General features: G+C 38.8%; 1 protein-coding gene across 2 annotated transcripts in view; it reads right to left on the bottom strand.

Moving 5' to 3' along the window:
- LOC121290768 (immunoglobulin-like domain-containing receptor 1) overlaps nucleotides 1-14,145 on the bottom strand; it is a 60,707-nt gene that overhangs the window by 14,074 nt on the left and 32,488 nt on the right. The window contains exons 2-5 of one of the 2 annotated variants that reach the window (XM_041211660.1): nucleotides 10,049-10,219; nucleotides 5,983-6,132; nucleotides 4,424-4,543; nucleotides 1,891-2,037 (exon numbers count right to left, since the gene is read on the bottom strand). In XM_041211660.1, the coding sequence (XP_041067594.1) occupies nucleotides 1,891-2,037; nucleotides 4,424-4,543; nucleotides 5,983-6,132; nucleotides 10,049-10,219 (588 nt within the window). Of the gene's footprint in view, nucleotides 1-1,890; nucleotides 2,038-4,423; nucleotides 4,544-5,982; nucleotides 6,133-9,167; nucleotides 9,289-10,048; nucleotides 10,220-14,145 lie in introns of those variants that run through there. The other variant, XM_041211661.1, reaches the window with a different exon arrangement.

A 14,145-nucleotide genomic window follows, 5' to 3' on the forward strand; every position in this document is an offset into this window, starting at 1 on the left:
CTGTCCTGCTACCTAAGGGGCCGGTGGGCATGCATACCAAGGTCCCTCTGATCCTCGGTACTTCCCAGGGTCCTACCATTCATCGTGTATTCCGTGCCTTGTTTGCCCTACCCAAGTGCATTATCTCACATTTAGAGATTAAATTCCATTTGCCACTAATCAGCCCATCTATATCCCCCTGTAATCTACGGCTATCCTCCTATTTACCACCCCATCAATTTTCTTGTCATCCGCAAACTTACTGATCAACCCTCCTACATTCAAGTCTAAATCATTTATATATACCACAAACAGTAAGGGACCCAATACCGATCCCTGTGGAACCCCACTGCTGCCAAGGTATAGGACATTCAACGTATTCCAGAGTCTCTCCTACAACATATATGGGAGGTGGAATATTTGGATGACCAGCTGTGGGCCAAGACAATTTTGTTAACATTCAAGGTCAGGCTGGGTTTCTTGTAAACGCAATTGAGGAGGTTGAGTGGCTTGAAAATCTGGTGCAGTGTGGGCAATGACACTGCAGCCATTTGCAAACTGTAGATCATGTATATCTATGGTAGTCAGTTTAGTTTTGGCACAGAGGTGACTGAGGTTAAAGAGTTTTCCATCTGGATGGTATTTAATGCTGACACCAGAGGGCAGTTGATCTTTGATCAGGTGAATAGCCACTATCAGGTAGCTGTAAATAGTATGGGGGCTAGCACAGAGCCTTGCTTGAGCCCAGCTTGGATTTTGAAGGCATCTGTTTCAGGTCTCCTACTCAAGACAGTTGCAGGCTTATCATCATAAAGCAACTGAAGGATGGTGATGCTTCCAAATCAGTGCACAATCCACAGAGCCTCACAATTTACTGAGTCATTGGGCTGAAGATGGTCACCAAATCCTTGGTGTTTAATCTATTTAAAAGCAATGGAACTGATTGAATATGTCTGATGAATTCAGAGAAAGGGAGCATGGTAGCTGTAGGCACAAGGTGGGAAACCTGGATCTAAATAACAATCACTTCACTGCACACACACTTTCATCACCATAAATGGAGAAGGAGAATGTTGGAAAATTCTCTACATTGTCTTTGATCTTTGAAATACTTTCTACTGTCAACTCTTCATTTATTTTTGGAATGTGAGCAACATGAGCTAAAGTCCATGTAGTACTGACCTGAACAACCAAATGGTGTGCTGGGCTACCTCAGAAGGCATTAAGAGTTAGCCAAATATCATGGTAAAGGAGTCACACAGTCCAGAGAGAACATTAGTGAACTAGTTTTTACAATGATTTGTTGCCTTTCTCCCTAGCACTGGCCCAAAAATCAGCAGATTATATATAATTTACAGCACAGAAACAGGCTATTCAGTCCAACTGGTACTAGCAATCTAGATGCCTGGGTTAATAATTCAGATAAGTGAACATGAATTTAAATTCCATCATCCTTCAAGAATTGGAATTCAGTTTCTTTTTAAATCTGAAAATAAAAGTTTGGTTTAGTATGAAATGATTGTGGATCGTGGCACTAATGTTTTTTCATGAAGGAAAGATATTGCCGCTACCCAGTTTGGCCTACATGTTACTCCAGCCCCACATCAATGTGGGTTGACTCTTAATTGCCCTCTGAAATGGCCTGGCTTGCTAGCAAGCCATGGTGTTATGCAAAGACAGGTAGGGATGGGCAATAAAACTGGCCTTTTCAGTGATGACTATGTCTCAAGAACGAAGGAAAAAAATTCATGATGAATTCCAAATTGTTAGAAATATACCTTTACCTTAATTTACACTATGATAGCCAAATAGTCATTGGATTGATAGCTGTAAATTCTTCCATGTCATTAGCTACCTTTGTAGGGGGAGGTGTAGAAGGAAGATAATTAATTGAAAAAAGACAGCTTTTACCTTCCTCTGGACAACAACAACGTTTTGGGCAGCAGATGCATTGGAGATAACAGCAGCACTTTTGTGGGCAGCACTGGCACCAACAGATACTAATCAATATGAATAATAGCAGGATACCCATGATAATAAATATCACCGTAAGCCAATCTGAAACAAAGAAAAAAGATAGGAATTAATAGACAGTATTGCAGAAGAATCTATTGCAGTGAAGGACTCCCAGTGTTCTGCTTAATACATTGTGTTCTGCTTAGTTTGAGTGAGGAGATGTATTTTCAAGAGAGCAATCCCTTTCAAATTATACAAATACTTTTTCATAAAACAAATGCAGTAAATGTACATTCACAAGTAGACTTGTTGCGCTGAAAAACTCTTTCTATGAATCCTCTCTCTTGCCTTTATTTCTATATGTTGTTATGCACAATTGGTTTGGTCAGTATTCACCATTGTATTGCGTTAAAGAGGAATGTAGATTACCATGAATAAATGTGTAACTGTGGCTGACTGATTCACTGACACCTGTCCAAACTACAATTTTCCAAGCATGTGCACGTATTGGGAGCCATGAGATAGTTACGAGAGCACTCTCAAGACATCTAACTGAAGTTATTCCAACTATTCAAATAGCAATATCCTCATGCCTACGTGAGGGAAAATTCCTGAGGCACTACCAATTGCAACATGATGCACAATTTAAAGGGCAGGATTTTTTCAGATGGGAGTTATCCTCACCCTTCCACTGAAGAGTTGGCGAGGAACACATCCCTGCCAATCAAGGCAGCCCTGCCGCCATTTAACACTTGGCTGGAGGCAGAACTTCTGCCCAAGGGAAGGGTGGAATTCCTGCCTAAGAGAGCTGCCACCCAACCTGATTAGTCAGCAGTTCTGTAGTCCCAACAGCACCGTCTGTAGCAGTGGCAAGGATTGGGACTACAAGCAGTTTCCAGATTCAAAGTCCCAGTAACCTAAGGACCAGATAAGTTGGGGGCCTTACACAGAGGGGAGAGGTTGAGTGAGGCCCAACGGGTGGGAGAGGGCATTGGAGAAAGGAGTATGCAGGTCATGATGGAGGGGCCAGGACCAGGGTGCAGGAAACACCAGCAGGGGTGTGCCCAATGTGGAAAGGGGGCCTTGAGGGAGGCGCTCCCCCTCCCTTACATCTGAGGCATGAGCAGGGTGGCCTGCTGAGCTTCCCCACTGCCCCTGAACTCCTCCTGCCAGCATCAAAATTGAGGCAGGGCAGAAAGTGCCCCTTTACTGGTCAATAATTGGCCACTTATGGGCCTCAATTGGGAGGAGGTAGGTGGACCAGCCACCCGAGTCCTTGTTCCCAACACCCCCCACAGGAAAATTATGGACAGGGTGGTGGGAGGGCCACCCTGGGAACTTTACAGGCGGCAAACACGCCACCAAGGGACTGGGAAATTCTGCCCGATGTCATTTCTCTCCAAATTATGCGATATTTATAAATATTTATGTCACAAAACGGGCTAGATTTTGCTGTAGCAGGGAATCTAATGGCAGCTATTGTTAGACAGACTTGCCCCCGCACCCTACAGCTCTAACTAATTTTCCCCCCAAGTAAGATGCTGAAACTGCAAACTGATAACAGTGCAGTGTGGGAAACATGATATCTCCTTAACCAAGATTTGAGGATTAGTAAATAAACAGAAGGAGGGTGAATTTGATATCAACTCAGGTGCAGAAAGAGGATTAAAGAGAAGGGCAGAAAGATTGAATTGAGAGAGAACAAGGAGAGGAAAAGCTAATTTTAAAAAAATTGACATTTTTTAAAAAGTCTCCCAAAACAATTCGTAGCATGAAAGAATGAGATGTTACACTTACAATCATTACTTTTCTGTGCCAGAGAAGTTGATTGGCAGTCATTAACACTTATCATGGTTTTAAAAGGGTACTCTCACTCTCTAGCCTTCAATATCTATAGCAGGTTTAGCTTGTATCTACTGTGCAAATATTGAGCAACTTTTAAGACATTTAAATGGTGAGGTAGATAATGAAAAGTTGTTTTCACAAAGCTAATGGTAGAGCGGCATATCTTGGGTAAAAGCATTTGGATATTCACACTTTACTCCATTTGCTTCTTTCTGAAGTTGCTGTACTGTTTACACAAATAACCGAGAGCCATCAGCCTCACCATTATTTTGACAGCAAAATAGGGTCTGTTACTTTATCTGTTTAAAAGTTAGTTTTGTAGGAAACACACATGGTTACTTAAAGCATTTGGAGAAGTTTTGGTTTTGAGGTAACAGTTGGTTTTAAACTGGTTGTTTGAAGGAAAATTAAGAAATTAGACTGGCTGCTTCAGTGTGGATTGCTGGCTACCGATTATTAGTAACTTTTCCTACCTGTTACAGTGACAATCATTAAAGATTTGAGCAAATCAATATAATTAAACAAATAGATAATGATGATTTAAGTCATTATGATGCTGCAGATATATTTTAGTGAAGTGACGTAATTATATGAATTGATAATTCAGAAAAAGAGCTTAACACACAAACAGATTGAAACATACGCAAAACAATAAGTCGAACTTCTTTGTCCGAATCCCCCGTCGTGTCTCCTGGTGCCTCAACAGTGCAGAAATAAACACCATGGTCCCACCACATCACTTCAGTAATCCACAGGTCAGCTCCTATAAAAGTAAATACGTGCACATTACACAAAATTGATCCAGATTGAATTATTAATTGATGCAGATTTGACAGAGTAATTTTCTACCATTAACTAAATAAATGGACTCTGAAAAGTATTTCATTTCATTTCATCCTGGGTCAGTAACAACCCTTTGGTTTTGCTGCCTGGGTAGTGTTTGAACTTGGGTTGTCCACAAAGTGCCACTCGGCATCCTAAAGCAGAAGGATATTGATCTCTCACTTGTGCTTGATTGAAATGGATAATGGTTATCACTTTTCTCCAGATAGTTATGATACTTTCAATGGCAGCACAGCTGGCAACAATTCATAGCTCAACTTTTCCTGTGCAATATTATGATCATCATATAAAGGTGACATCAAACATTGAGAGAGGGTGTGGGGTGGGGGCAGGATGACGACATTGGGTGTTGAATGGTAGTCAGTGGAAGAGTTGTGACATTTGACAAACAGCTTAAGGTAATGTTAGGACACAAGTTCAGCAAATAGAATAGAGTAGGGAGGGAAATTCAACAAAAGGCATTGTATCAGGTATCTCAGGATCCTATTGAATTTTAGTTCCTTTTGATGGGTATTTATAAAGGCACCGATTCCACAATGAAATGATCCATCCTGTCCCCACTGCCCCAATCTCCTCCCACCCCTCCGGGCAATGAGGTCTTGAAATAACCTTGGAAGTCTCAAAGCCTGAAAGATCCGTTGATATTCCTAGCAATAAATTCTAATGCCATTTTAAAGAAAACGTCTGCCATGATATTTTTCATTTCCATCTTAGTTTTATTCAAACAACTGGTAGGGTCACCATTGGCATTGCTGCACAATAGTCTTGTGTCTAGAATGCAGTTTTATGCTTACTTACAAACCTGGCCTATCCCTTCAAGGCCACTACTATAATCAGACAAATCCAAGTACTTGCATTTGGTTGTAAGCTGCTGAAGTAGAGGATAGTTTTAAGTTTCAGGCTCCAAGTCAATGACTGTTTTTGTGATTGGTTTCTGCAACAGTGTGATGTCTGGAACATGACAGATCCATGACTTGCAACTCGCATGAGTCTTATGCTGGATGATAGGGTAGATGGTAATTTGTAGTAAAGTGGGATTTCACTGAGCACCTTTCTCTTGCACTAACATGGCTTCTTTCAAAATGCCAAGGAACTGTTTCTTTAATGGGGACTCTCTGATAATTGGGATATTCTGATAAAAATGTATATAGAGAGCAAGTATTTAACAATGTCATTGAAGCTGGCAAGATCTTAACTATGCTATGCCTAGCATGTAGATCCCTAGTGCTAATAGAACACAGGTGAAACTTGTCAGCTAATAGCATCATAGAGTGTGATCTTATAACACCACAAACAAATACTTTACAATGGCTGGTAGAGAGAGAGAGGGAGGGCGGTCGGTCTTAACGTGATGCTTACTGTTCTGAATGGTAATCTTCCTTTGTCTGTAGTCATGCCCCAATATCGGCTCATTCTGTCCCCGTTTCTGAATAACAATTCGCACAGTCCGCTGGTCATCATGGCAGTCATTGGTTGGATCCTGGCCCATGCTCAACATAGCAATGTATGCTGGAAGAGAAAAAGAAAATTAATCACAAATCAAAGAGAATTACCTATTTCTTTCTTCTACTTTTCCTGAAATTAGTGGGCTATGGCCTGTTACACAAGCATCAGCAACCGCTGGGATTATGTAAATCCTTCCAAGGTGCAATTCAACTGCCTTTCAGAAGATTACAGAACTACAGCAGTAGAGAAGGTAGCCATTCGCTGCATCACCAACTCTATACCAACTCTGACGATCCAAAATGAATTCAATTGCTCTGCACTCTTCCCAAAGCCGTGCTGTTGTTTCTCTTTCAAATATTTCTCTCTTTTCTCTTAAATGATTCGCTGGTCACTATCTCAACCCCTTAATGCTTTGAATTGCTTCAAAGGTTTTGCTTTACAAACTTCCCTATACATTAATACATTTCCAAACCAGCTTGATGCAATCTGAAATTTAATCTAGGTAACCTAACCCTAATATATTGATAAAATTTTTAAATCTGCTAATTTCTGATCCCTATAATATTTTTACCGTCTTAATGAAAAAGGACCTACTTAAACTTAGTCCTTAGATACAAGCCCTCACCTATTTCAAATGTAGTAAAAATCCCTTTGACCTTCTTACCATCAACAGCCTGACTTTCCACTATCTAACATCAATACTCCTTCAGCAGAGATTCTTGTATGACTTGCAGTGTGCACGAATTCTTCTCATTTAGAATTCTTCTCATCATGTGGCTGATTTCTGGCTTCCTTATTTGACAAGTGTAGTTTTAATTTTGCTATTTCTCATGGGACAAAATTACCTACTGTATCTTTTAAAATAACATTAAGATGCTTTTATTTTTTTTTGCTTCTACTTAATTCTTCATCTAGTTCAAAGCTTTCTCTTGCTGGGTATTGCACAACAGTAACTTGCCTGACCTTCGAATAGATACAGCAAAAGGTCAACTATACAATTAACAGAATTTGTTTCTGATCAAATCTGAGGCACTGCTAAATAAATTTGAGGAACTTTGGTTGTGAAGATATATTGGAGGTGTTAGGACTGCTTTCCTTGCAGAAACGGTGGGTGAAAGGGGATTTGACAGAGGTGTTCAAAATCATGAGGGGTCTAGACAGTGTAGAGAAGAAGTTGCTCCTACTCGTGAAATGATTGAGAACAAGAGGACAGAGATTTAAAAGTAACCGGCAAAAGAAGCAAAGTGATAGAAAAACGTTTGCATACGGTAAACAGTTAAAGGTTTGGAATGCACTGAATGCAATGGAGACAGGTTCAATCAAAGCATTCAAAAGATAATTAGACTTTTATTCGAAAAGGAAGAATATGCAGGTTTATGTGGAGGTGAGAGAATAGCACTAAGTGAGTTGATCATTTGGAAAGCTGCTGCAGACATGGGCCAAATGGCCTCTTTCTGTGCCATAACAATTCTGTGATTCAGAATAAACTAATTCACATGACAAGATGGAAGCTTTGGAGAATTGCTAGCACTTTCAGTTCTCACTTGTTTGTTCATCATCTCTTCTCTCTACCATTGGGGTTCCCTGTGATTATTACATGTTTACTTCAGTTTTGCATGCGTGTCAAACCAACAGTTTTATAGCCATCTTTTTGTCCTCAACTGATTAAAGTGACAACTCAAATTGTTGATAAAAACTAGTTTGTCAAACTGCAGTGTCCTTTATATTCTCATTTTTGACAGCTATTACATTATTTTTGCATTGATAATGCCTCCTTCACCTCAGTATCTTCGCAAACTATTCTCTATTTTACTCCATTTCGTGTTCACTTTTTACACTAGTGAATGTAAATTAGAATGTTTGTACCTCAAATGATAAATAGCTTTTCAATGATAGAAAGGGTTGCCAACAGTCCAGATCTGTCTTACAGTTTCCAGGAATTAAAGGTCAATTTCCAGTACACTGGCCAAGAGCAATCCAGGAGAGAAATCAAAAGAACAATAAATAATTATGCTTTAAAAAACAAAAGCCTTTGAACACTTTTGTTCACTAGTTACCCAAAAATATTGGACATAGGAAAATGCTGTTGACAGAGTCAAAAATCATCCAATTGAGTAATGAAAAGTCTATTCATTTTCCTACTGGCAAAGGAATGCACTTCATGGACATGTCAGGCAACTAATAGCGGAGATAAGGTGATTGGCAGGAGGTCATCATGTGATAAAACCTATAACAATATTTCCAACCAGAAGTGGAAACCCTAATTATGGATTATCAAGGTACGTGAACAAATTTGCATTTATAAAACATCCCATCAAGACTCCCAAAATGTCCCAAAACACATCACAAATAAATTTATTTTTAAAAATTGACAATGCATTTATTCTATGGTCTACCACAGCAGCCATTTTGCACCCAACATACCACAAGGTTACCAACACTACAAGGTAGCTTTGCTCCATGTTGAATGAGGCATGTTGAACAGGACCCTGGGATAATTCTCTGCCTTCCTTCAAATAGTATTATCTGACCTTCAATATCTACTTGAACCAGTGGAACAAGCTTAGGTTCATATAAAGTATGGCATCTCAACAATGAAGAACTCCCTTGAATACAGTGTGAAGCATGTTAAAATCCGGAAGTGAAATTTGATCCGAAACTTTGACTCAGATGAAAATGTTGCCAACTATGTCAAACTGACCCTGTAAATATTAGAACTACTGTAGATCTGAGATAATCATCCTTGTCCAATATTCAGAGCAGTGTGCTACATTTCCATTTTCAATACCTCTTTCTTTCAGTAAAAACAACAGTAATAATCATGAAATAATACCAGCAAGTTAAAAGCAATCAGATAAATGCAGGCTGCTTAGTGCTTAAACATTCTTAGTGAACTTAGTGCTTAAAACATTCCTGTATATTTTGTCTCATTCTTATTACTAACTACTGAAATTTAAAATCTCTAGAAATGCAAGATACAAACATCTGAAATTTATATAAACTCGCAATGATAAATAGTAACACTTTATTTTAGTATGAAGCACTTGAATAATATGATCCTATGGCATGATTCTATTAAACAGGTACTGCTCACACACATTTGTGCTGTATTTCCATGTTTTCACATCAGATGGTGCTGTTGCATAGCTGAACATTTACTACCGAAAGATAGCCTTTTCCTTCACCAAATGACCTACTGAGTCTGTTTATTCAAGTGGGAGCTGGTTTCTAAAACAGTCACTTTACAAGAACATAAGGACAAATGGCATTTGACCTGAAGAAGAGAGATGACATAAATGTAAACTGTGTAAAAATATTATGTTTAGGATACAGGAACATGATGATGCTCTCACACAGGTTTGGCAAAATCTTGTGATGGTAACATAAGACCAACAGTAGGCCATTCAACGACTTGAACTTGTTCCACCTCTTCCCTCTCTCAAATGAACAGTTTACAACTGTTCAACAAATAGAGTTATCAACCTGTTAATGTTAACTTTGCTTCTCTGTTCTCAGATATAGCCTGACTTGCTGAGTATTTCCAGCATTTTCTGATTTTATTTCAGATTTTCAACATCCATAATATTTGGTTTACAACACTCACTGCCTGTCCTCATATATGAAGAACGGTCACTTACACAAGGTATCAGAAGCTATTGGTGCCTCCAGTAGCAAACAGTGCCCTCAGGAGAGATGGGGAATATAGTCTTACACATCAGTGCTTCTGAAGTTGGGTATTTAGCATGCATTCAACAATAGTCAGTATACTATAAAGCAGCAGGACTTAGTTTCAATACTTGTCACAAAATGAGTATAAAATACCAGCTTGGTCCCTTTATTCAGTGTTTAAAAAAAACATTATTTCAACCAATTTAAAACTCGTTAAATATAAGATTGCTAAAGATTATTCCAAAGATTAGTCAAAAGGCAGTAAGAAATGGGAAAAGGAAATCAGGAAATGTTCAATAGTAATACTTACATGAAGAATAGTACTCCATTATAGGATCTTTGCAAAATGACTTGAAACGCCAAGTGACAACGACATCCTGAGACTGAGAGGATGTTGAATAATCACATCTTAGAGCAATGGAGGAAAAAAGCATTGCCACACGTTGGGTCTCCTGCACCGTGACCAACAAGGCAAGACATGCTGAAAGAGAAAGTTACAGTTAGACTTTGGTTTGAACTGAATTACATTAAAATCATTCAATATGGTACAGAAATGGGATTTTAACATTACAATCCATCCTTTGGTAAATAATCGCTAAGTGGTGCAGGTCCATTAGTAGCCTTCACAGCAATATTTTTTTACTACTGAATAATGGAGTTTTGAATTTTGACTGGTGTATACAATCTGTTCATCTTTCAATAGCTCACATAAAGCAGCCTAGAGCTGCTGCAGAGAGTGAAGGCACCGGACAAACTATCCAGATGGAAGGACTCCAGAGCTGTCTTATTAATTGATCGGACAAATGTTTGAGAAATGCCCATTACGGAGATAGTTCTGGGAATGTTGTGCCAATATGATTTTCAATGATATGGACATCGCTTTGAAACAATTATTGAGCAGTCTTAGAGACTGAACATTGCAACTTCTACAGAAACAACATATTTAATCAAGGCAAATGATAATGAATTTTTTTAATCAGTGATTTGAAAGATATGAAGATTTACTTTTTTTAAACCCTGAACCCCCTCCTCCCCCCACCAACAAAACCAGTTTATCTTGCAGAACTAGGATTTTCCAACAAGAATACTATTGTGCAAGTACTGACTTGATTATTTAGGATTGTTGCATATTTTGGTTTGAAAACTACAGACTGCTATACCATACAACAGTTTTTTGTTTGCAAAAGGAGGGCATTTAGTATGACTGGATTTAGGAATTGAAGAAATTTTCAGAAATTCCCCTCAAGATTAAGGAGGATATGGCAGATTTACATAGTCCACATGCAAGGTTCTTAATTCATGCTTTATTTTAATATGGACAGAGCTGGGCTAACAAATACATGCATACAGGTCTTATGATCATTAGAAATGTTTGGTTGCTAACAGCCCACTCTCAATAAGTTAATAACCTGGACCCACAGTTTATCACAATTCAAAAAAAGTTCACTTTATTTTAAAATATCTTAGCCAGATTCATATTTTTGTAGGTTTACAATACCATCAAGATAAAGGAGCAGAGGCTTGTTTATAATAAGAAATGCAATAGATAGAGACCCGAATTCTTCAGTGACATTTGTGATTCACCAAAATGCTGAAAATATGAGCCAGTCTATGAAAAATAATTGCAGAGAAAGCTATCCCAAGATTTCTTACTCCACCTCCGATTAGAAAATAAATTCAGTGGGAAGCAAGAGGCTGGCTCAAAGTATTTGAGAAGCACCACTTTATAGCTGCAGCTTTTCTCTACACAAACAGTAGGAAGTGAATACGATACACTCACAAAAGTTATTATCCCAAAACCTGCATGTCAGCTTTGAAACTCCTAGTCCCAGCCATACATGGAAACATTTAATACTCCGACTGATCTGAATCCAGTCAAAGCAACAAGAGAGCAAAATGGCAGATCCAACTTTATGATCATGTTAATTAATCTGATATAGTTTTAAAATAAATCAAGGTCACCAATGATAAATTTCAAGTAAGTGGAAAGCAAAACTGTATAGAAATATCTCTAGTTAAGCCTAGTTTCTCTAAGGCACCACTTGTGGATACAATATTTAGATAGGAGTTTGTGTGTTTACAGCTTTTGTCAGTAAATTTATATATAATGCCCAATTCCATTTACCAGCCTGCATGTAAAAAAGGAACATTAGGAAAGCTAGCCCCTTTTGTCTATTTTCGAATTATCAGAATTACAAAGCAACCATTTGCAAAGTCAGACATGTGCTTAGCTTAAATGAAATGTTTATATAACTTCTTAAAATGTGGTGGTCTGTTATCTCCCAATAGATTGGAGATAATAAAGTAACAATGTGCAGCATCCACTGCACAAGATCTGTAAATCCCTCTGCTAATAGCATGAGTGATAGATTATGAACATCCAAGGTAAGTCACAAGAGAGAAAGAAAAAGAGAAAAAAAGGAGCAATCAATAGAAAGTCCCCATTTGGCTACCTGCTTATTATGACTATCTTTTGTTATGCAAACGATTTGATGGATGTGAAACTGGCAGAATTTACAAGTCCTGCCAAATGTGTATAATTGTACAGAGAATAATAAAAATACTGCATAAAATCATGTACAAGAGAGGAAAAGCCCAGGAATTCTGTAGTTTGTATTTTTTTGTTATCTTATCTCTGCTAAGTTTGTTGTTGTTATTTGGGTCATAAGTATGCGCCAGCACTTGGAACAATCCAATTACTTTCATTTCCCTGCTCTTTCACTACATCTCTGCAATTTTTTCTCCTTCAAGTATTTATTCAATTCCATTTTGAAGGCGACTCATCTATCTGTATTTACCATCCAATGAGGCAGTGCATTCCAACCAGAGCCACTTGCATTGAGAAAAAAGGCTTTCCCTCATGTTGCCTCTGGTTCTCTTGCTAATCACTTCAAATCTGTGCCCCATTGCAAATAATTGAAACTGCAATTAATCACTGTGGCTTTGTTTGATTTACACGTATGGTGCAACGGGACTACGTTTCATGAATTACCTGGAAAAACTCAGCAGGTCTGGCAGCATCGGCGGAGAAGAAAAGAGTTGACGTTTCGAGTCCTCATGACCCTTCGACAGAACTTGAGTTCGAGTCCAGGAAAGAGCTGAAATATAAGCTGGTTTAAGGTGTGTGTGTGGGGGGCGGAGAGATAGAGAGACAGAGAGGTGGAGGGGGGGGGTGTGGTTGTAGGGACAAACAAGCAGTGATAGAAGCAGATCATCAAAAGATGTCAACGACAATAGTACAATAGAACACATAGGTGTTAAAGTTAAAGTTGGTGATATTATCTAAAGTTGTTGAATTCAATATTCAGTCCGGAAGGCTGTAAAGTCCCTAGTCGGAAGATGAGGTCGTGAGCTCCCTCCCCCATCCCCATCCCCTTTCTGTTTCCCCCTTCCTTTTTTTTTCCAATAAATTATAAAGATTTTCCTTTTCCCACCTATTTCCATTGTAAAAAAAAACCCACTAGAGCTATACCTTGAGTGCCCTACCATCCATTCTTAATTAGCACATTCGTTTAGATAATATCACCAACTTTAACTTTAACACCTATGTGTTCTATTGTACTATTGTTGTTGACATCTTTTGATGATCTGCTTCTATCACTGCTTGTTTGTCCCTACAACCACACCCCCCCCACCTCTCTGTCTCTCTATCTCTCCGCCCCCCCACACACACACACCTTAAACCAGCTTATATTTCAACTCTTTCTTGGACTCGAACTCAAGTTCTGTCGAAGGGTCATGAGGACTCGAAACGTCAACTCTTTTCTTCTCCGCCGATGCTGCCAGACCTGCTGAGTTTTTCCAGGTAATTCTGTTTTTGTTTTGGATTTCCAGCATCCGCAGTTTTTTTGTTTTTATCTCTACGTTTCATGAGGTCACTCTGGCTTCTGGGGGAGTATAGTAACTACAGAACATTCCACTAATGGCTCACGGAAGGGAAAACAACATAAGTCCCTTCTGGAATGCATCAGATATAATTTGGATCAGTTGAATATGAAATAAAGTACATTTTTCCAAAAGAAGTCAGATCCATTTAATAGCTGAAAGGTGAATACTAAAGGTGAACAATCAGTCCCACAGGATTTAAAGCAAATTGTGGCAGTGGCCTAAGAGCAAAGAGAGCCCAAGCAAGATGCCAGAAGGGAGATCTTGCGTAGATCAGTAGAGTATCAATATCAGTATCGCTAAGGGTGATGAATTTCAAGAAAGCAAGTAAGGAGGTGAAAGGGGCATTAGTCAGAGTTAGGAACAGTATTTTTCCCAGGGAAGAAAAATGTAGGATGCAGGTGGGAATGGAAATGTGCATGGTGAAGATGAAAAGGTAATTAGATGCCAGTGAAATCTTGTGCAAGTTAAAGTGCTTATATAGAGGGTGAGGTGGAGAGTGTGATCAGTCACCTTATTTGC

Source organism: Carcharodon carcharias, chromosome 18 (assembly GCF_017639515.1).
Source record: "Carcharodon carcharias isolate sCarCar2 chromosome 18, sCarCar2.pri, whole genome shotgun sequence".
In the NCBI taxonomy this organism is placed as follows: domain Eukaryota; kingdom Metazoa; phylum Chordata; class Chondrichthyes; order Lamniformes; family Lamnidae; genus Carcharodon; species Carcharodon carcharias.